The following is a 24,063-nucleotide window of genomic DNA, read 5'->3' as shown; positions in this document are numbered from 1 at the left end:
AAGTAGCCATAGTTTAGTTTTTACATCACGGTTTAGGTTAGAATTCTAGAGAGAGAAGCTCTCCCTTCTCTCTAGAATTTAGGGTAGTTTAGGTATAATTCTCTTAGATACAACTTTCAATTCTTGTTTTAATTTAGTTTTCCCTTTCAATTTCTTGTTGCTACATCTTACTCTTATAGTTTTACTTGTGATTTCTTATTTTGCCCTCTTTTATGTTGATGAACCATTGTTGGATCTTAATTTTCTTTAATGCAATTTTATGTTTCCATGCTCTTCTATATTTATCTTCATTACTATTGTTGATCTCTTGCTTATGATAGTTATGGGTTTTATTAATTCTTGCATTTTGTGATGTTTCCTTTTATTGTACTCTAGGTGTTTGATGAAATGTTTTCTTTAGTTTTTGAGTAGTTTTCTTTACTCTTGGCCTAGGCTAAGGGAATTGAGTGACCTTGAGTCATTGGGTCTCATTGAATTGGTGATTTGAGAACCCTTAGTGGTCAATTTGATAACCATTGCTACTAGCCTACTACTAAGTTAATTAGTGGCTAGGTTAGGACTTATGGATTGATGTTGATCAAGCCATTTGACATACTTCAAGCATAGAAGTACACTTAATGAGCTTGGTTCCTCATAATTGTCAATATATGGTTTGTTGACAAGGATGGTGATGTCAATTCATATGCTTAACCAAGAGTTGTTTGCCTTTTTTTATTGGTTCTTGTCATTTACTTTCTTGTTATTTACTTTTCTTGTTAACTACAAATCAAACCCCTTGTTCTTCATAGCCAATAATTGAGCATTTCATTGCAATTCCTTTTGAGACGACCCGAGGTTTAAATACTTCGGTTAATTCTTATTGGGGTTTGTACTTGTGACAACCTATATTTTTGCATGTGAGGATTCTTTGTTGGTTTACAACTATACTTGCAACGAGACTTCAATACTGAAACTCTAAACCATACAAGAATCCGAGCATCAAAATGGCGCCGTTGCCGGGGAATGGTTGCAATGTATGCCTTGATATTGGTTATGTGAATATGTGAATAGTATAGATAGTTTACTTGCTTTCAATACTTAGTTGTAGTTTAGATTTTTTTTGTACATGTACTATGACTCCCAAGTTTGATGACTCGGTCTCAACTGAATTCTAGCTTAGCCAAGTTTGACCCTGAGATTGAAAGAACTTTGTTACACACTTAGCAAGCTAGACGGCGGTTGGACTATATGGCTAGCACTTCGGCCTCTCTTGAGGAGCATACCGAATCACTAGACGGTACCGAGAGTAACTTGGAGTCCGCTACTTCTTATTATTCTGTTGGCACCACAAATACATCTTTGCATCCCACAAGTGAACCATACATGGCAGAGCCACGCCGGATCACTCTACATGAACAAGGGGCTCCGGACATCGTACTTCAACCTTTGCAAGCAAGGTATCCCAACCTTGATCCAAACTTTGATTTGAAGAATAGCTTGAAAAATCTACTTCCCAAGTATCATGGGCCACCGGGTCAAGACCCTATTCGACATCTGAGAGATTTTCAAGTTGCTTGTTCTACGGCTTGAAGACATGGAGCCGATGAGGTGGCTATTATGGTTTTTGACTTTCCCTTCTCTCTTGAGAGGCAAGCAAAAATGTGATTTTATTCGCAAACGGATGAGATTATGACCAATTGAGATTTCTTGAGAAGAAAGTTTCTAGACAAATTCTTTCTACCGGAGAAGACCGACTACATCCGGAAGGAGATCTCGGGTATAATGCAAAAGGACCAAGAGAGTTTGTATGAGTATTGGACTCGGTTCAGGAGGCTATTGGAATCTTGTCCACGCCATGGATTGGATACTCACTTGCTCATTAGTTACTTCACCGGAGGTCTTTGTGTGGAAGATAGAAGATTACTCACCGCTTCTAGTGGTGGTTCCCTTTCCAAAAACAAAGCGGCGGAAGAAGCTTGGAGCTTGATAAAATATGTTACCAAGGCTACACAACATGTAAGGGTAAGAAGCAATCCCCTCAAGGGTGTGGTGCAAGCACCACCTTCCGAGGCAAGCTTAACCAAGGTGCTCGGGGATATGACCACTATCCTTACGGAGATGCATAACGAGCAAAAGGCATTCTACTCTATCCAAGCCATCCGAGCCCCACCCCAAGTTGCTCAACTTGAAGGCCCTCCTAGAATTTGTGGTTTGTGCTCTAGCACCACACATTACACCGATCAATGTCACCAAATTCAAGAGGAGTACACCCTTGCCGTAGCCAATGTGAACTACAACAACCGTCCACCCTATCCCTCTCAAGGCCAAAACAACTACTCTCATGGCAATAATCACAATCAAGGGTGGAGGGATAATGCACAAGGGAGCAATCAAAATCAAAGATGGAATAACTCTTCTTCTCACTACAACAACAATCACCAATCCTCATCCCAATACCACCATAACAACAACAACTACCAAGCTAACCAAAATCATCACAACCAAAACCAAAATAACTACACCATGTACCAAGCACCACATCAAAGACAACACTCCAACCAAGCCTCCTCATCTTCCACCAACCAAGTTGATAAACTTAGAGCTACTATGGAAAAACAAGAGGAGAATAACAAGGCTCAATTCAATACCTTTAGTGCACAATATGGTAACATGAGTGCTCAATTAGCCAATCTCACTAACATGATTTCAAAGTTATCCATGTCCTCCTCAAACAACAACACCAACCAACCCTCAAGCTCTTCTAATCTTCCATGCCAACCCCTTCCAAATCCAAAGGGCGGTTTCAATGCCATTACTCTACGGTCAGGAACAACTTTAGAGGAGATACCTCCTAGGGTCATGGAAGACATTCATGAGGAAGAAGTGGTTGTTGAAGCTCCACATGAAGAAGAAGAGGTAGACAAAAGGCATGAGGAAGAAGAAGCAAGCCTTAAGGAACCCAAGAGGAAAGCTATAGTGGACGAATCCATTCCTATCCAATTCCCTTCCATGGTGAAGAAAGCAAAGAAGACTCCGGAGTTTGATTTAAATATGCTTCAAGTGTTTAAGAAGGTCGAGGTAACCATACCACTTCTTGATGCTATTCAACAAATTCCAAAGTATGCAAAATTTTTGAAGGACTTGTGTACACACAAGGATAGGATAGGAGAGTTGGAGACATTATCCTTGGATAGTTCCATTTCTTCCTTAATGAAGCCTATTCCAGAAAAATGTGGTGACTCTGGACCGTGTTTGGTGTCTTGTCGTATTGGTGGGCGGACTTTTCATGACTGTATGTGTGATCTAGGGGCTTACGTAAGCATCATGCCAATTTCTATCTTTGTGCGGTTAAACTTAGCTCCATTACAGAAGTCGGCGGCAAAATTTGCCTTAGCTGATAAGAGTGTGATCACTGTGATGGGAATAGTAGAAGATGTACTTGTGGCAATCAAGGACTTGGTATTTCCAGTTGACATCTACATTCTTGATATGCTCCTAACAGAGAATAGAAGCGCTTCCTCCATTCTACTTGGTAGACCCTTCCTAAATACCTCTAAATTCAAGTTAGATGCCTTCACTAGCACATATTCCTTTGAGGTCGAAGACAACACTATCAAGTTCAATTTGGAAGAAGCCATGAAACACCCTCCCGAAGAGCATTCTGTTCTCGGATGTGATGTAATCGATGAGGTGGTAGTGGAGGTACGAAGAGAAAACCACAACAAGTTGTGCTACCCCATTGTTGAAAAGACAGATGACCAAGAGGGTGAACAAGAGAAAGTTGTTGATAATGAACTCCAGGAGCTTGATGAAAAGGAACCTCAAATTAAGGCAAAGAGTTAATTGAAGCCTCTTCCATCTCATTTGAAGTATGCTTTCTTAGAGGACAACCAAAGGTTCCCGGTTATTATTGCTAGTGAACTTTCGAGTCAAGAAGAAGAAAAGCTCCTAGATGTCCTGAGAAAGTACAAGAAAGTAATTGGTTGGAGCTTGGCTGACATTATGGGGATTAATCCCGCAAGTATATGCATCGTATCTTTCTCTAGGAGGGAGCTCGGCCGGTGAGACAACCGCAAAGAAGGCTCAACCCCACCATCCTTGACGTGGTGAAGAAGGAGGTCACTAGGCTACTTGATGCGGGTATCATTATCCGATTTCTGACAGTGAGTGGGTGAGCCCGGTCCAGGTTGTTCCCAAGAAATCGGGCATCACTGCAGTTAAGAAGGATGATGGTGAAGTGGTCACCAAGAGAGTACAAAATGCTTGGCGGGTGTGCATCGATTATAGAAGGTTGAATGCCGCTACAAGGAAGGACCACTATCCTCTGTCCTTTATTGACCAGATGTTGGACCGACTGGCAGGTAAATCCCATTATTGCTTTCTTGATGGCTTTACTGGTTACTTCCAGATTCACATTGCTCCTAAGGATCGGGAAAAGACCACATTCACTTGTCCCTTTGGCACCTTTGCTTACAAAAGGATGCCATTTGGGCTATGCAATGCACCTGCTACTTTTCCGCAGTGTATGATCAGTGTCTTTTCCGATCTGATGGAGAATTGTCTGGAAGTCTTTATGGATGACTTTAGTGTTTATGGAACTTCATTTGATAGTTGCTTAGAGAACTTGGCCAAAGTCTTAGCTAGGTGTGTTGACACTAACCTTGTCTTAAATTTTGAAAAATATCACTTCATGGTGAGACAAGGTATAGTGTTAGGACATGTAGTATCTAATGAAGGCATTTTTGTAGACCCGGCCAAGGTCGATGTTATCACCAATTTACCTCACCCCTCATCTGTGAGGGAGGTCCGTTCTTTTTTGGGGCATGCAGGATTTTACAGGCGCTTTATCAAGGATTTCAGCAAGTTTGCTTTGCCATTGTCGCACCTGCTCCAAAAAGATGTGGACTTTGAGTTTGACAGTGCATGTGTGAGTGCGTTTGAGGAGTTAAGGAGAGTTCTTACCATGGCACTGATTGTGCGAGGCCCCAACTAGATGCAGCCATTCGAGATAATGTGCGACGCGTCAAACCATGCTGTAGGTGCCGTGTTTGCACAGCGCGATGGTAAACTCCCTTATATCATTGCTTATTCTTCAAAAACATTGGATGCGGCACAATCCAACTATACCACTACAGAAAAAGAACTCTTAGCTATTGTTCATGCTTAGATAAATTCATATCTTATTTCCTATGGTCCAAAATAGTGGTATACACGGATCATGCAGCTTTAAAGTATTTATTAACAAAGAATGAGTCGAAACCTAGGCTCATACGTTGGATCTTGCTCTTGCAAGAGTTCGACATTGAGATTAGGGATCGAAGTGGGTCTCAAAATTTGGTTGCGGATCATTTGAGCCAGCTTGAGAATCTTAAATATGACCCATTTCCGATTGATGACTCATTCCCCTTGGATAGTTTGCATATTGTATCGGATAGCTTTCCTTGGTTTGCACCAATGGCGAACTACTTGGTTGCTAAGATCTTCCCTCCTAACTTTTCTAAACATTAAAGGTACAAATTGAGGAGTGATTCCAAATACTACATTTGGGATGACCCTCACTTGTGGAAGAGGGGAGTAGACCAAGTAATTCGAAGATGTGTCCTGGAATCTAAAATCCAACCCATTCTTGAAGCTTGCCATTCATCCGAGTGTGGCGGCCACTTTGGCCCACAACGGACGGCTAAAAAAGTGTTGGATTGTGGATTCTGGTGGCCAACCTTATTCAAGGATGCTAACCGATTCTGTGTCGTGCCACCAGTACCAGAAGTAGGGAAATACGTCCCAATAGGATGAAATACCTCAACAACCGATGTTGTTCTGTGAGATATTTGATGTATGGGGCATAGACTTGATGGGACCATTTCCCAACTCAAGTGGGTATCTATATATTCTGTTGGCTGTTGACTACGTATCAAAGTGGGTAGAAGCGATACCTACCCGCCTTGATAACACTAATACCGTGACTTTTTTCATTAGAAATAACATTGTATGCCCCTATGGGTCACCGCGAGCAATCGTGAGTGACCAAGGTTCCCACTTTTGCAATAGGAAAGTAGAGGCACTGCTCAAGCGCTATGGGGTATTGCATAAGGTTACAACTGCTTATCACCCCCCAAACCAACGAACAAACGGAAGTGTTTACACGGGAGATTAAGCAAATTTTGGAGAAAGTGGTGAATCCACAAAGGAAGGATTGGAGCTTTCAGTTGGGAGATGCACTATGGGCATATAGGACGGCCTACAAGACTCCGTTGGGGATGAGTCCCTTCTGGATTGTCTATGGCAAGGCATGCCACTTTCCGGTGGAGATTGAGCATAAAGCCTATTGGGCGGTTAAGCAGTATAACATGGATTTCACCAAGGCGGGTGTGGCCAAAAAATTGCAACTAGAAGAGTTTGAGTGTCTTAGGAACGAAGCATATGAGAATGCTCGAATCTACAAGGAAAAGACTAAGGCATTTCATGATCACCACATATGAAGGAAGGATTTTCAAGAAGGTGACGAAGTTCTGCTCTACAACTCGAGGCTTAGATTCATGCCTGGCAAGCTCCGTTCAAGATGGGAAGGACCCTTCAAGGTGAAGGAGGTAAAGCCTTATGGAGTGGTGGAATTGTTTGACCCTAGAAGCGATACAAATTTCAAGGTGAATGGACATAGAGTGAAGAAGTACCATGGCTACAAGTCTCCAAAGGAGCTAGAGGTGTTCCTGCTTGCGGATGCACCTAGAGGAGGAGAAGCTTAAGCAACTGACCGTCCAACTTAAGGACATTAAAGAAAAGTGCTTGGTGGGAGACACCCCACCGTGGTAAAATCTTCCTTGTGTACACCTTCTTGCTTCTACCTTTAGATTCTTGTGAATTTTGTGATTTCTTGGTGTTGTTGAGTTGCTTAGGTATGCTAGCTTTGTTGATTTTGTTGAATTGTTAGGATATTCATATAGATTTTATTACTCTTGGTATGGATGAATTGATAAGGTTAGAGGAAATGCTTTATTTTGAGTAGTGCATGAATTTATAAGTGTTTTCTTGACTATTTAGCTTGAACACCTACCAGGAATGTGTTAAAATACCTTTCTCTATGTTGTATGAAAAAAAAGGGGGATGCACGTGTAAGCGTGTAGGACGCGCGCGCGCCGGTTGCATTTTTGAGGGTCTGAGCATCTGACCCAAGAGTTGCGCGGCCAATGCGCAATCAATGCGCGAAATGCGCAGAAGCCTATTCACGCGTACGCGTGAAGCGCGCCCGCGCGTCCCCTGCCCCCAACCTTTTCCACGCGTACGCGCACATGAGACTGTTTTTAGGGCACCCTACGAATTTGAAAAAAAAAAATTTCTGTTGAACTTGCTTGAAGAATTTATTTTGGAACATGGTTTTTGAGCTAAGAACACAAGCATGTGAGTTTTGAGCCTAATTGTGTGGTTACATCTTATAACCACTTATTTTCATTCTTGTGTGTACTGTTCTCTCTATGATTGTAATATTCACAAAATTCCAGTTCTCTTATAACCAACTACTATGTTCACCCAAAAATTCTGCTCCATATAGTTTCCAATTATCACAAGTTATCCTTATACTTTTAGAGTTATTTTATCTCAAAATTCAGATTTCATGAAAAGGTCAATTTAATAATCAAACCTCAATCTTTTAACAATTCTCAAACATAATCCTAATTAATCACGAATCAACATTAACAACTACCAAAACCAATTCCAACCAATCACAAGTCAATTTCACAGCCATTCCGATACATCAAATAACTAAAAACAACAAGTACTTACTCTCAATAACCAGAATACAGCCACACAACTAAACTAATTTAGTATAATCACATAGAATCATAATTTTTCAATAATTTCATTAAAATCAGAAAAAATCAATATCAATTACAGCTTCAAACACTCACAATAACAAAACCCAAAGACATTCACAGCCATAACCTGAACAATACTCCAATTGAAGCACTAAAACAACATCAACCTTAATCCAAATTTCACAACCTCAAACCAAACTTATTCCACCAATTAATCTCTCATAACAACAAAACCAGTCACATTCACAGCAATAATCCAAACTCAATTCATCAATTATACATACGACATCTTTTCAATAATTAACTCAGTATATTTTAATTTAATAAATTACACTAAATTAATCATTATTAACAACCACATCTAATTCCAGTCACAGCTTAGAATAATAACAACAACTAACAAATTTCAAATGCATTTCAAGTCATTCATATCAACTAAATAATTTTTAACCAGCATTAACCATTTGCACTTATCCAATTAACTTTATAGGCATTCTAGAATTTAAACCATTAAATTTTTAAAAATAAATCCCTTACCTCGATGTCAAAACTCATGAAAATCGCCAAACACAGCAGCTCCGTTAGCAGTTCCAACATTCATTTTGTTTCCTGGGCAGCAACCAAAGTGGTTCTAGGCAGCTCCAATATTGTTTCCTAGTGGCGGAGGACTCCGGTAACTACAAAACCTGAAGCAGAGGCTGAACAGAGCAGCACAGAGTAGTATAGAGTAAGAGTAGCAGCAGTTTGGCATCTCCGATCGACGGCAGCAGCATTATTTCCAATCTGTAACAGCCCAGACCACCCGCTAGCACGATATTGTCCGCTTTGGCACACAAGGCCTCACGGTTTTGCCTTTGACGATAGGGATGCTAGCCGAAGCCCCCCACACTCACTCGTCAAAACGCGTCATGCTAGGGAGAGGTATCCACACCCTTATAAGGCATGCTTCGTTCCCCTCTCCAACCGATGTGGGCCTTACAATCCACCCCCCTAAGGGAGTCCAGTGCCCTCGCTGGCACATCGATCCGGGTTCTGGCTTTGATACCATCTGTAACAGCCCAGACCACCCGCTAGCACGATATTGTCCGCTTTGGCACACAAGGCCTCACGGTTTTGCCTTCGACGATAGGGATGCTTGCCGAAGCCCCCCACACTCACTCGTCAAAACGCGTCATGCTAGGGAGAGGTATCCCCACCCTTATAAGGCATGCTTCGTTCCCCTCTCCAACCGATAAAGCCCCACATCGGTTGGAGAGGGGAACGAAGCATGCCTTATAAGGGTGGGGATACCTCTCCCTAGCATGACGCGTTTTGACGAGTGAGTGTGGGGGGCTTCGGCAAGCATCCCTATCGTCGAAGGCAAAACCGTGAGGCCTTGTGTGCCAAAGCGGACAATATCGTGCTAGCGGGTGGTCTGGGCTGTTACAGATGGTGATTGTAAGGCCCACATCGGTTGGAGAGGGGAACGAAGCATGCCTTATAAAGGTGTGGATACCTCTTCCTAGCATGACGCGTTTTGACGAGTGAGTGTGGGGGGCTTCGGCTAATATCCCTATCGTCAAAGGCAAAACCATAAGGCCTTGTGTGCCAAAGCGGACAATATCGTGCTAGCGGGTGGTCTGGACTGTTACACGATCACTCTTCACTCTCGTAGTAGTAACCACGGTGGCAACAAAATAGAGAGTTCAAGTTCAATAGAGTCGGAAATTGAAATGAGTTCAATAGAATTGGAACTACAGATAGCTTACAATAAAATAATGGAGCAGCAACAACAGGGTTTCCGGGTAGCTCCAGTGGCGGTAATGGCTGAGCCAACGTAAACAGTAGCAGAAACAGGGGCTGAGTAAAGGACAATGGTTCCAACCTTCGTGAACTCTCTCTCTCACCGTAAATGGGCTTTCTGACAGCAACGGCTTCTGATCACAGCACGACAACCTGGCGCAGTGAAGATCCTTTCTTCCTCTTCTCTGCATGTATTCCGTGATGTTGGTGACAGTAGCATCCAGCGAACCCTCCTCCTCTAGCAGCAGATCCTTCAACGGCACCAAGGCACGACGGCGACGGGAGGCACAGCGACGCCTTCTTCCTCCCGCTCTTGTCTCGGGCTCGTCTCCCTCCTCTGGTTCGTTCCGTGACGGCATGGCTTCGACGGCGTGGCTTCGATAGCGATGCTCTCTACAGCTCAACGAACGGCTGACAGGAGGCGCTGCAGCGCGGGCAAGGCTGGGCGACGCTGGTGATGCTGGCGTGGGATCCTTGCGTGCGACAGTCCGGCGGTCACGGCGGCGGTGGGGCAGTAGCTCTTCCCTCTCTCTTTCCTCTCTGTTTCGCCACTGTGTGTGAATATTACGTTGAATGAAGGTGAGGGTGAGGCTACGGCTGTGTAGGGTTAGAAATTGGGGAAATTAGGGTTCTGAATTAATATTGGGAATTAGGGTTAGAAATTAGGATTTTATCAAGGAGTATGGATAGATTTGAATAGATATTTTGATAAAATTGGAGGGTAGAGTAATTTTAAAACCAAATATACTCTCTTAAAAATATCTAAGAATATTATTTATCAACATATTGCTAAGGTCAATTAATTATTTCTAGTTTAAATGATAAAATAAGCATATTAATCATATTTTTATAAAATATAGTTTAAAATCAATATTAATTATTCAAATTAAATGATATAACTTTTTATTATTTTTCTATTATCAAAACTCTAATTTCAATTTGTGTAGAATAACTAATTATAATAAAAATTGTACTTAAACATTAATTAACTTAAACTTAAAGTATTTATAAAAATCAAACTAATAATTTCTAATAAATTAATCTCTAAGAGTACAAATTAATAAAATAGAACATAATTCATTCATAATAAAAATTACTTAAATTGAATGGTACAATTCTTTCTTATTTTTCAATTACTAAAATTATAATTTCAATCATATCAAATATCAAATAAAGATTATATAAAAATTCTAATTAGTTTAAACTTCAATTATTATGAAACTCTATTTAATTACCTTTAGTAAAATAATTTTCTTAAAATAAAATTATCATCAAATAAAATAAATCACAAATAACTAATTATTTAATTTTCAAAAACTAGGGTTGTTACATTATACCCGCCTTAGAAAAATTTTCGCCATCAAAAATTGCTAGAATAAAATAAATTCAAAATTAAATCAAAGAAAACAGACTATATGGACAAAAGTTTAGACATTGTCAAGGATGAAAATTCAAAGAGTTACGTAAGCAATTAGATTTATAGGCAAGCAAAGGTATACAAGAATGATAAAGTATGGTTAGGAAACAATCAAATCACATTCTAAGGAGGAAATTCAAACCAAAGAATTCTAATGAAAGCAACGAAGAAAAAGATGGCATGAGTTTACGTGGCGCAAATAAATATTATACGTCAAAATGAAGCTAACTTCATAACTTCTAACGCTCCCAAACCCCGTGAATCGCATTACCTATTACTTCTATTTTGTCTATGATAACTTGTTAGTGTTGCCATGTACATAAATCATTAATATTAAGTTGGCCAGACCTAATACCATAAGGTATGCAATGGTAAACTAACAGCGTTAATCATCAGACAGTCATGCATATAAAACTCAAATTCTTGTTATCAAAACAAGTCATAAAGCATGACAGACACTCAGAGTAAGCAATGAAGCATAGTCAGCCCATTCCCAAGGCTCTAACAGGAACGAACTAGTCTGATACCATTTGTAATGACCCAACTTCCAGTACGTCATGATCGTACCAAAAGTAAGGAGTTACTAACCTATTTCTTTTATTAACTATTTAATATTGAGCCTTTAGTTCGATATCGCGTTTCTATTTTATAGAAAATTCTAGAAAAAATTTTTTTGATTATCAAAATCATATATCAAACATTTCAAAGTAATAATAATCATATAATTATTAATAATAATATCTGTCATACAAAAAATTTCAAATAAAACTCAGATACAAATCCTATCCCTCTGTATAAAATAAAAATCTTAAGCAATAAGGGCGAGGAAACTCTATGAAAGCAAATTAACTCATACACTTAACTCATAAATAAATTCTATATTCGCCCGCAGCTTCAAACTGTGTCTTTGAACCTGTGTCACTGAAAGGATGGAAGATTTTGGGGTGAGAACAAACCACACGTTCTTAGTAGAGAATGGAAATGCCGTAAAAGTAATGATTAACATGCAAATAATTAACTTTGCTTAATAAACTATCTTTGTCAAACCCTTTGAAATCCTTTTTAATCTTACTTTAGATAAATAATTACTTTTTTTAAATTCCTAAACCCAAAACAGATCTCAATCACAAAATGTCATATTAAATATCTTTCAGCCACATAATTGATTCTCAATCACAACAAACAGTTATTAATCATCTCTATACATTCACAAACTACTAGCACAAGTAAGAAACTCAATTCAACACGCAAACAAATCACAATAAAACAAACCACACAATCACAGAGAAGTAATACAAGCAAACACAACCAAATGCAAATGCACAACCACTATGATGCATGTCTGTCCTAATCAGGCCATGAGCTCACATGTCAGTTTACACCCTGTAGCCTGACATTACCTAAGAACAAGTCCCAGATATGGCTTCCCTTTGTGTCCTTAGTGCATATGTGTCGGTGGTAAGAATACCACTCCTTCATGACTACCGGCAGTCGGTGCAAAGCCCGACCCCATAATATACGCACAAGGAAAAACAGTGATCCTCAGTTCGTGGGCGTCCCCGAGATCAATTCACAAACAAAACAATGATCCTCAGTTCGTAGGTTTCCCCGAGATCAACATACAACAACAAACATGATCCTCAGTTCGTGGGTTATACCCAAGATCAACATATAACAGTTAGTGGGTTATTCCCTTAATCAATGATTATCAATTCGTGGGTTTTCCCGTATTTAAAACAAACAACAATTTATAGGTTTCCCCGAAATCAATGATCATTCTGTTCGTGGGTACTTCCCGAATTTAACCAATTATCAACTCATGGGTTTTTCCCGTAGTTAAACAACTAAAAGTTAGTGGGGGTTTTCCCGCCTTTTATCACTTTTCATTATCCTTTCTAAAACTCAACAATCCATATATCAATTCCCCATTCTCTTTTCCCCTTTAAATTTTTAATAAATTTCCTTAAACCTTTCTTAATTCCTCAGGCATTTATCTATAAAAAATCTTAATCATCAAATCATTTCATAATTTCTACTTTAGCAATATTAACTCGAACCAACTTTAAAACTATTCTCCAGTTTAATTCTCTATCAAAAGACTCAAGAAAATCATATTTCTCTTTACTATCCCAAGTCAAATGTTATAATATAAATTCACATATTTCTAAAAGGTAATCCTTTACTTTAAGGCCAAATCATAATTTTTTTTTCTATATTGAATCAAACTCAAAACATAATTTATTTCTTAAATAACTTAAGTTCGAAACATAGGCCTTTCCTTGGTAAATCGAACTCAAAATATTATAATTCTTTTCTTAACTAAATAAAACTCAAATAATATAAGTTTCCTAGTTCAAATCTTTTAAAATAGCTTCTCAAATAAAACCTCAGATTTTATAAAATTTCGGCAGCACCTCCCCTAAAACTCGGACTTAACCACCTTTACGGGTTCCCTCTATCTTAACATCTCATCAAACATTTCTCAACAATTATCATAGCAGATTCTCAATCAATCGGAAATTTAACAATCCACAATAATTAACAATTCAGCCATAATTCACAACACCCACATAATCCATCAGTCCAACTTCAATTTGATCAATTCATAAATTAATTTAACCAAAGGACTAACAGTTTTTCACTTTCCAAATACCCAAAATACATTATCTCCTAACTTAAACAAAATCTTAGCAATATTGACACCAAAACACATAGAGTATGTAATATTCACAAAATTCCAGTTCTCTTATAACCAACTACTATGTTCACCCAAAAATTCTGCTCCATATAGTTTCCAATTATCACAAGTTATCCTTATACTTTTAGAGTTATTTTATCTCTAAATTCATATTTCATGAAAAGGTCAATTTAATAATCAAACCTCAATCTTTTAACAATTCTCAAACTTAATCCTAATTAATTATGAATCAACATTAACAACTACCAAAACCATTTCCAACCAATCACAAGTCAATTTCACAGCCATTCTGATACATCAGATAACTAAAAACAACAACAAGCACTTACTCTCAATAACCAGAATACAGCCACACAACTCAACTAATTCAGTATAATCACATAGAATCATAATTTTTCAACAATTCCATCAAAATCAGAAAAAATCAATATCAATTACAGCTTCAAACACTCACAATAACAAAACCCAAAGACATTCACAGCCATAACCTGAACAATACTCCAATTGAAGCACTAAAACAACATAAAACTTAATCCAAATTTCACAACCTCAAACCAAACTTATTCCACCAATTAATCTCTCACAACAACAAAACTAGTCACATTCACAGCAATAATCCAAACTCAATTCATCAATTATACATACGACAGCTTTTCAATAATTAACTCAGTATATTTTAATTTAATAAATTACACTAAATTAATCATTATTCACAACCACATCTAATTCCAGTCACAGCTCAGAATAATCACAACAACTAACAAATTTCAAATGCATTTCAAGTCATTCATATAAACTAAATAATTTTTAACCATCATTAACCATTTGCACTTATCCAATTAACTTTATAGGCATTCTACAATTTAAACCGTTAAATTTTTAAAAATAAATCCCCTATCTCAATGTCGAAACTCATGAAAATCGCCAAACACAGCAGCTCCGTTAGCAGTTCCAACACACATTTTGCTTCCTGGGCAGCAACCAAAATGGTTCTAGGCAGCTCCAATATTGTTTCCTAGTGGCGGAGGGCTCCGGTAACTACGAAACCTGAAGCAGAGGCTGAACAGAGCAGCACAGAGTAGTATAGAGTAAGAGCAGCAACAGTTTGGCATCTCCGATCGACGGCAGCAGCATTATTTCTGATCACTCTTTACTCTCGCAGTAGTACCACGGTGGCAACAAAATAGAGAATTCAAGTTCAATGAAGTCGAAAATTGAAATGAGTTCAATAGAATTGGAACTACAGATAGCTTACAATAAAATAACAAAGCAGCAACAATAGGATTTCTGGGCAGCTCCAGTGGCGGTATTGGCTGAGCCAACGTAAACAGTAGCAGAAACAGGGGCTGAGCAAAGGACAATGGTTCCAATCTTCGTGAACTCTCTCTCTCACCGCAGATGGGCTTTCTAACGGCAACGGCTTCTGATCATAGCACGACAACCTGGCGCGGTGAAGATCCTTTCTTCCTCTACTCTGCGTGTATTCTGCGATGTTGGTGACAGTAGCATCCAGCGAACCCTCCTCCTCCAGCGGCGGCTCCTTCAACGGCACCAAGGCACGATGGCGACGGGAGGCAAGGCGACGCCTTCTTCCTCCCGCTCTTGGCTCGGGCTCGTCTCCCTCCTCTGGTTCCTTCCACGACGGCATGGCTTCGATGGCGTGGCTTCGACGGCGATGTGCTCCACAGCTCCACGAACAGTTGACAAGAGGCGCTGCAGTGCAGGCAAGGCTGGACGACGCTGGCGATGGTGGCGTGGGATCCTTGCGTGCGACAGTCCGACGGTCACGGTGGCGGTGGGGCAGCAGCTCTTCCCTCTCTCTTTCCTCTCTGTTTCGCTGCTATGTGTGAATGTTACATTAAAGGAAGGTGATGGTGAGGCTACGACTGTGTAGGGTTAGGAATTGAGGAAATTAGGGTTCTGAATTAATTTTGGGAATTAGGGTTAGAACTTAAGATTTTATAAAGGAATATGGATAGATTTGAATAGATATTTTGATAAAATTGGAGGGTAGAGTAATTTTAATACCAAATATACTCTCTTAAAAATATCTAAGAATATTGTTTATCAACATATTTCTAAGTTCAATTAATTATTTCTAGTTTAAATTATAAAATAAGCATATTAATCTTATTTTTATAAAATATAGTTTAAAATCAATATTAATTATTCAAATTAAATGATATAACTTTTTGTTATTTTTCTATTATCAAAACTCTAATTTCAATTTGTGTAGAATAACTAATTATAATAAAAATTGTACTTGAACATTAATTAACTTAAACTTAAAGTATTTATAAAAATCAAACTAATCATTTCTAATAAATTAATCTCTAAGAGTACAATTAATAAAATAGAACATAATTCATTCTTAATAAAAATTACTTAAATTGAATGGTACAATTCTTTCTTATTTTTCAATTACTAAAATTATAATTTCAATCATATCAAATATCCAATAAAGATTATATAAAAATTCTAATTAGTTTAAACTTTAATTATTATGAAACTCTATTTAATTACCTTTAGTAAAATAATTTTCTTAAAATAAAATTATCATCAAATAAAATAAATCTCAAATAACTAATTATTTAATTTTCATAAACTAGGGTTGTTACATACTTCAATCATAGAAGTACACAATGAGCTTGGTTCCTCATAATTGTCAATATATGGTTTGTTGACAAGGATGGTGATCTCAATTCCTATGCTTAGCCAAGAGTTGTTTGCCTTTCTTTATTGGTTCTTGTCATTTACTTTCTTGTTATTTACTTTTCTTGTTAACTACAAATCAAACCTCTTGTTCTTCATAGCCAATAATTGAGCATTTCATTGTAATTCCTTGTGAGACGACCCGAGGTTTAAATACTTCGGTTAATTCTTATTGGGGTTTGTACTTGTGACAACCAATATTTTTGCATGTGAGGATTCTTTGTTGGTTTAGAACTATACTTGCAACGAGACTTCAATAGTGAAACTCTAAACCGTACAAAAATCTGAGCATCAAGCTTCTCATGCAGTAGTGCTGCACCCTTTTTCTCTCTTGAAACCATTATTATTGTTATTATTATTATTATTTTTATTATTATTATTATTATTATTATTATTATTTTTATTATTATTATTATTATTATTATTATTGTTTTGGCTCTCTTTTTATAAGATTTGTTATATGTTGAATGCATGTTTGCCTCTATTTAATTGTGTCCAAATTTAACTTGCAGAATCTTTGTAAGAGGAATCAAGAAATTCGACAAAAATAAATAATTCCTCATACTTCAGGTGCTAAATCAATTGCAAGAAGAAGAGCTAAATTGGTAATCAATTAATGCATGCCCCTTGCTGTTAATGTTATTCATGGTAGCATTGTTAAGATGCAGGATTTGGACATAATTATATTTTTCTACATAATTATATATACATGATTGAGGCTGCTAACTTTTTATTGAGTCTTTGTACTTTTCTTGAATTTTAGACGGAAGAGGCAGGAAAAGAAGTTAGTAGCGTTCAAATGTGGGACATCACTCACAAGAAAATAGATGGAAGTTATGTTAATAAAAAGGCTAAAGAAATAGCAGTTAGACTAAAGTGCAATAAGTAACTTGTTTGTATTTCTTTTTCTTTCTTTTTTATAAGATAATACTATTTTTTATTCTTTCTCTTTCTTTTTATATATGTAGGAGAAGATTGAAGCACATAGCAGCCAACAAGCGATGGAATCAACTGTTAATTCTCCTCTTGATGCTCTTGGAGTGGTTCTTGGGAAAGAGCACCATGGTCGTGTTCGAGGTTTAGGCATGGGAGCTGTTCCAACAGTTGCTTTAAAGAACAACACTACAAGGATTAGTCGGATGAATTTAGGTTCTTTAAATGATGCTGGCACATCATCTACTTATGGTCCAAATGTGCAAGAAGAGTTGGATACCATTAAAGCGCAACTGCAAGCACTAGTCTCTTATATTGCTTCTACGGAAGGATGTAAAATTCCAATACAATTGGCTGGAATGTTCCCTACTCAATAAGTTTCACAGGTACAAATACAATTATCCTTTTTTTTTCCTTTTCTTTATCTCCTTCAGTTTTTTTCTTAGGTTCATAGTAAGGAAATCCTTCCTCAATTTATTAATGGAATGTTGTTTGATTAGGAAGTTATAATCCTATAGCTACCAAGCCTTGTTTAATTAGTACATAGTGTCCAAAAATCATGCAAACCATCAACCTCTAAAACCTTTCTTATTAATTCTGATTAAAGATTTTCTTATCTTCCCTCTGCTTCTTAGTTCTTTCTATTGATTAGATAATGTTGTAGTACACTAGTACAATAATGAAATATTGTGCTGAGCGCTTCCATATTAGCTCAATTAATTCATAAATAATTGAAGAAAAAAGGAAATAGAATGGACCTTTTTAGTTTGTGGCTGTGAGAAATCCTTTGATAGATTAGTTCTGTTGTTAATAAATTCTGTTTTTAATAAGAAAATTTTCAATAGCATTAGTGGTAGGTGGAATGGTAGTGAACTTTATAGGAAGAAATGAAATTCTATATTAAAATATATATCAATATATGCCTTTTTCTTGTATTTCTTGTGCTCATAATAATTATATTTTTGTTGTAGGGATTGGATCAAGAGAGTGAGATTCCATCACCAAAAGAGTTAAGAAGTAGGTCTTCTGGAGCAAGCAACAAGGAAGCATGACCTTGCATGATAAAGATTTTATGTATTAAGGATTATATGTTAAGACGTATCATTGAAAAATGTTACTTTGATACTTTGTTTTTTGATTATGACATTTCAATTATGACTTAGATTATGACTTTTGGATCATGTATGAATTAAAAATCATCTTATGATATTTGATTTATGGCTATGCCTTTTGGTTATTACGAGACTTTTAAGTGAGTTTCGAAAATATCACTTTAAATTGGTGATTTCAATCTTATTTTAAAAAGCATAAAATTGTCATCATAATTAGGTACAAACGGTGATTAGAAACCCCCATTTTAAATGAAAATGATGCCATTATATGCTGGTAAAAACGGCGGTTAAAAACTGCCATTTTAAACACAACAGATGCCATTATTTCCTAGTTAAAAATGGTAAAATAGCGGTTATAATGGTAAAACGACGGTTAGAAATTGCCATTTTAAACAGAAATGATATCACTACATCATGGTAAAAACGGCGGTTATAGCCGCCATTTTAAACAATTCAAAAATCGCCATTTTACCCGGAAATAATGGCGGTTATAAATAGTCATTTTAACCGTCAAAAAATGGTCGTATGATGCCGGAAATAATGGCCGTATAAAAACCACCGTAATAACCAGAATGGGGCCCAGAATACCGGCATTTCTTGGAGGCGCCGTTTTTGGTAATAATGGCGGTTGGAACCGCCGTAATTTCAAAAAAAAAACATCATTTTAACCCTTTTTTTTTAGTGCTTGGACCTTTTCTTTTGATTTTTCTTTTCCTTTCAATTCTTTTTTGCTGTTTATTTTGCTTCAAGAATCAATATTTTTCTTAATTGAGGGAATCAATAATACTTCTCTAAGTTTCTGTTCCTCAAGAACCAATATCCTTAACTCCAAAATCAAATATGCACAGTTAATTCATATATTCAGAATTAAAGATAGTGCCATCACATCAAAGTAACTAAAATACTATATATATATATATATATATATATATATATATATATATATATATATATATATATAACTCAAAATCTCGCATTTTATTATTTCTTTTCTTTTTAATATTTTATTTAAGCTTAGTGAGCAATACACGAGACATCTTCAAAAGGCAGACATAAAGTACTGAAATAACAACTTAACTCGAAAGCAAGGAAATCCTACTTGTGATCCTATAACGCATAATAGAAAACATGAAATAGAATAAAATACTAGAGAATAAAATAATATAAGGGAAAGGAAAGTAAAACTCAACCACCTCAGTCATAGTGGTTGCTGCTCCCTTTGGGATGTCCCTTCTGGTGCTTTAGTTCCTCTAGCTCACGCCCATGTTTCTGTTGTTCCTCTGACAGCTTGTGGAGCATGGTGGACTGGCTCTTGTGCTCCTGTTTCAGCTGATCCATAGTGGATATCAACTGTCTGATGGATACTGCCAGCTGAGTCTAGTACTCGCACTGAGGGAGATTCTGTCCTTGAGGCCATTTGGCTGCTTCTTCTGAGGAGGGGGAACCGGCTTCTGAAATGGTTCTTGCCTAAGTTCCTGAATGTACTCCATGCTCTTCTTAGTGATTGGGGTGTCCACTGCAATAAGGATATCTATATCAATCTACACATTGGCCACCTCACATAAGCGGGAGATGAGGTAAGGGAAGGCTAATCTGGAGAGTGTTGAGGTCTTTATTGTGATGTTGTATGTCTCTAGAGGTATCACTTGATGAACTTCCACCTCATTGCCAAGCATAATACAGTGGATCATTACAGCTCGCCTCACAGTGACCTCGGATCGGTTACTAGTAGGGAGGATGGAGCGTTGAATAAACTCCAGCCATCCTCTAGCAACTAGCTTTATATCATTCCTCCTCAGTTGGTATGACCAGCCCTTGGCATCCTTCTTCCACTGTGTTCTGGGTAATCATATATTCGTGAGGACTTGATCCAGCCTCTGATCATCCATGACTTTCCTATCATAGGAGTGAGGGTCATCTATGGATAGGGGCAGCTAAAGTATCTCCCTCACTCTTCCCATTCCAAACTTCAGGATCTTCCCTAAACTCGGGGTGCTCATTCTTGTGCTTGTCCATCAGCCACAGATTTGTATAGAACTCTCTGACCTTCAGAACTCCGACTTCAGTTACAGGGTTAGCCAGAACTTCCCAACCCCTACTTCTAATCTGTTCCTGAATTTCAGGATACTTATCAGCTTTCAATTCAAACTTCACCTCCGGTATCACCTTTTTTTTCTCACAATCTTGTAGTAGTGCTCCTCATAAAGCTTAGTGTAGAACTGGTGGAGCTCATGTGGGATTGTGGAGGGAGCTTTTTCCTTCCTTTTCTTTGAAGAGTATTCTCCAACTTTGGGTCCCATAGAGAGTGTGAGGAGAGTGATCTGAAAAGCAGAGCACCCCAACACCAAACTTAAAACTTTTGCACGTCCTCGAGCAAAGAGAAGAGATGATAGAAAGATAGAATGGGAGATGAAAGGGAGAATGAGTAGTAGAATGAAGGGGTGAAGAGAGGTGAGAATTGAAGTGATATTTATAGGGGTCCGAAAAGTGATTTCGGTCATGAGGGGGTGGCAGAAGAAAAAATAGAGTGAATTTTTTATTAATGGTGAGATGATATGACAAGATATGAGTAGAATATGTGGAGATATGGCATGAAAATAATAGAGATGTAGAAAGAGTTTGATGGATGAGAATGAGTAGTGGAAGAGGAGTGAGGGGATAAAATAAAAAAGATGTGATATGAAAAGATATGTGCAAATTTTAAGAGATTTGGTAGGAATGTAACCCCTTGGTTGTGCTAAATGCCCTCCTTGGCGTTTAGCGTCTAAGGGGGGATGTCTCTGCCCCCTTGCTAGCATGAAACGCCACTGCTGGTGTTAAACGCTGATAATGAGAATTTATTGTGTTTCTCTAGAATTTCTCTTATAGAAATAAGAATTTCATTGTAAGCATAGCTCCAAACAAACAAATAATTCTCACATAAAAAAAAATTGAGTTGTCACAAGTACAAACCCCAATAAGTATTAACCGAAGTATTTAAACCTCGGGTCGTCTCACAAGGAATTGCAATGAAGTACTCAATTATTGGCTATGAAGATGCAAGGGGTTTGATTTTATAATTGGCAAGAAAAGTAAACAACAAGAAAGTAAATGATAAGGACAAATAAAATAAATGGGAAAGAACTCTTGGCTAGACATAGGTAATTGAGATCACCATCCTTGTCTACAAACCATGTATTGACAATTATTAGGAATCAAGCTCATTAAGTCTACTTCCAAAGGCCTTAAGTACGTAATATCTACTCCTAGGCTTGAAGTACGTCAAATGGCTTGATCAACATCAATCCATGAGTCCTAACCTAGCTACTAATTAACTTAGTAGTAGGCTAGAGTCAATGGTTATCAAATTGACCACTAAGGGTTCTCAAATCACCAATTCATTGAGACCCAATGACTCAAGGTCACCCAATCCCCTTAACCTAGGCCAAGAGTAAAGAAAACTACTCAAAAACTAGTGTACACATTTTATCAAACACCTAGAGTGCAATAAAAGTAAACATCACAAAATGCTAGAATTAATAAAATCCATGACTACCACAAGCATGAAATCAACAATAGCAATTAAGATGAACATAAAAAGGACATAGAAACATAAAATTTCATTAGAAGAAATCAAGATCCATAATGGTTCATCATCATAAAAGAGAGCAAAATAAGGAATTAACAAGAGCAACTAAGAAGATTAAGACAATAGAACACTAAAATATAAAGAGAATTGAAATCAAATTAAGAATTGAAAAAGAAAATTGAGAGAGATTAACCTAACTTTACCCTAATTTCTATCCTAAATCTAGAGAGGAGAGAGCTTCTCTCTCTAGAATTCTACCCTAAAACATGATGAAAATAAACTATGACTCCTTGGTTCATTCCCTCTTCAATCTTTGGGTTTAATAGCATTAGAAATGAGTTGGATTGGGCCCAAAATGCTTCAGAAATCGCTAGCCACGAGTTAGCTTTAGTGAGTCACATGCATCCTCCCACACGTATGTGTGATGCACGCGTATGCGTCCTTAGAAGCCGGGAAACTATGGCAAATTTTATATCATTTTGAATCTCCAGATGTTAGCTTTCCAACACAACTAGAACCGCCTCATTTGGACCTCTGTAGCTCAAGTTATGATCGATTGAGTGCGAAGAGGCTAGGATTGACAGCTTTGCGATTCCTTCATATCTTCATGAGTTCTCCCGCTTTGCATGCTTTTCCTTCATTCCTTCAATCCAATCTTTGCCTTCTAAACCTGAAATCACTTAACAAATATATCAAGGCATCGAATGGAATTAAAATGAATTAAATTTAGCTATTTTAAGGCCTAAAAAGCATGTTTTCACACTTAAGCACCAATTTAGGGAGAATTACAAGACCATGCTATTTTATTGAATAAATGTGAGAAAAGTTGATAAAATCCCCAAAATTAAGCACAAGATAAACCACAAAATTGGAATTTATCAAACCTCCCCACACTTAAACCAAGCATGTCCTCATGCTAAGAATAAAGAAGGACAAAAAAGGGGAATGAACATTTATTCAATGCAAATAAACTATATGCACCTATCTATATGAATGCAACTAAATGCAAAATGATTCTACCTACTTGGTTAAAAGTAAATCAATCCCCAAGAACACATATGCATATGTAGGGCTAAGTAGTATGATGATTCATGAATCCTACCAATTTGAATATCAAAATAATGTACAAATAGACTCGCAAGAAGAAAAGCTCATGAAAGCCGGGAACAAGGAATTGAGCATCGAACCCTCACCGGAAGTGTATCCACTCTATTCGCTCAAGTGTATAGGGTCAATCACTCAATTCTCTTCTACTCATGCTTTTCCATGATTTGATTTTCATCTAACAATCAACAATTATTCAATGCATGCATACATTCATCATGAGGACTTATTCATAGGTTGTAATGGGGCTAAGGTAAAGGTAGGGATGCGTATGGTCAAGTGAGCTTGAAATTTGGATCTTTGATCAACTTAAACTTCCTACCTAACCTATGACCACGTATACAATTTGAGTACTAACCTAACTACCTATTCTTCACTTTTTCACATACTCATGCATTCCCTTCAATTCACATTCCATATGCATTTTTAGTATTACTTTGCTTTGGGGCATTTTTGTCCCATTTTTACTGCTTTTTTCTCTCTCTCTCTCTCTCTATATATATATATATATATATATATATTTTCTATTTTTTTATTTTTATTTTTTTCTTTATTTTGTAAATTTTTTTTCTTTTTGCAATAAAGTATATACAAGAGTATCAATGCATATGGTTTAAACATAATTAATACATGAGTATGTACCCAATTCCCAAAATTTCCAACAAAAATAAAAATTACACTTTTACCTCAACCAATGTCCCAAGTTTCCCATACCCAAATGATAAACACTCTTACTAGCCTAAGCTAATCAAAGATCTAAATTAAGGGACATTTATTGTTTTTTACTTAGGGATAGTGATGTGCTAAAATTAAGAACAAAAGGGATTAATAAGCTCAAATTAGCTAACAATGGTTGCTGAAAGGTAGGCTATTTGGGTAAGTGAGCTATTTGAAATGATGGCCTCAATCATATAAATACATGTATACATGGAATAATGGACATATAG

At 37.3% G+C, this 24,063-nt stretch overlaps 1 protein-coding gene across 1 annotated transcript; it reads left to right on the top strand.

Moving 5' to 3' along the window:
- Positions 1-6,053: 6,053 nt before the first annotated feature.
- Positions 6,054-6,458, top strand: LOC112742570 (uncharacterized). Its single transcript, XM_025791812.1, has one exon. The coding sequence runs from the start codon at positions 6,054-6,056 to the stop codon at positions 6,456-6,458; it is 405 nt and encodes a 134-aa protein (XP_025647597.1).
- Positions 6,459-24,063: the final 17,605 nt, after the last annotated feature.

Source organism: Arachis hypogaea, chromosome 14, assembly GCF_003086295.3.
Source record: "Arachis hypogaea cultivar Tifrunner chromosome 14, arahy.Tifrunner.gnm2.J5K5, whole genome shotgun sequence".
NCBI lineage: Eukaryota > Viridiplantae > Streptophyta > Magnoliopsida > Fabales > Fabaceae > Arachis > Arachis hypogaea.
This window is presented reverse-complemented; position numbering and strand designations above follow the sequence as displayed.

What these genes read in the sequence shown, in the direction of transcription:
- LOC112742570 (XM_025791812.1), top strand. Translation starts at nt 6,054, where the DNA reads ATGGGGTATTGCATAAGGTTACAACTGCTTATCACCCCCCAAACCAAC.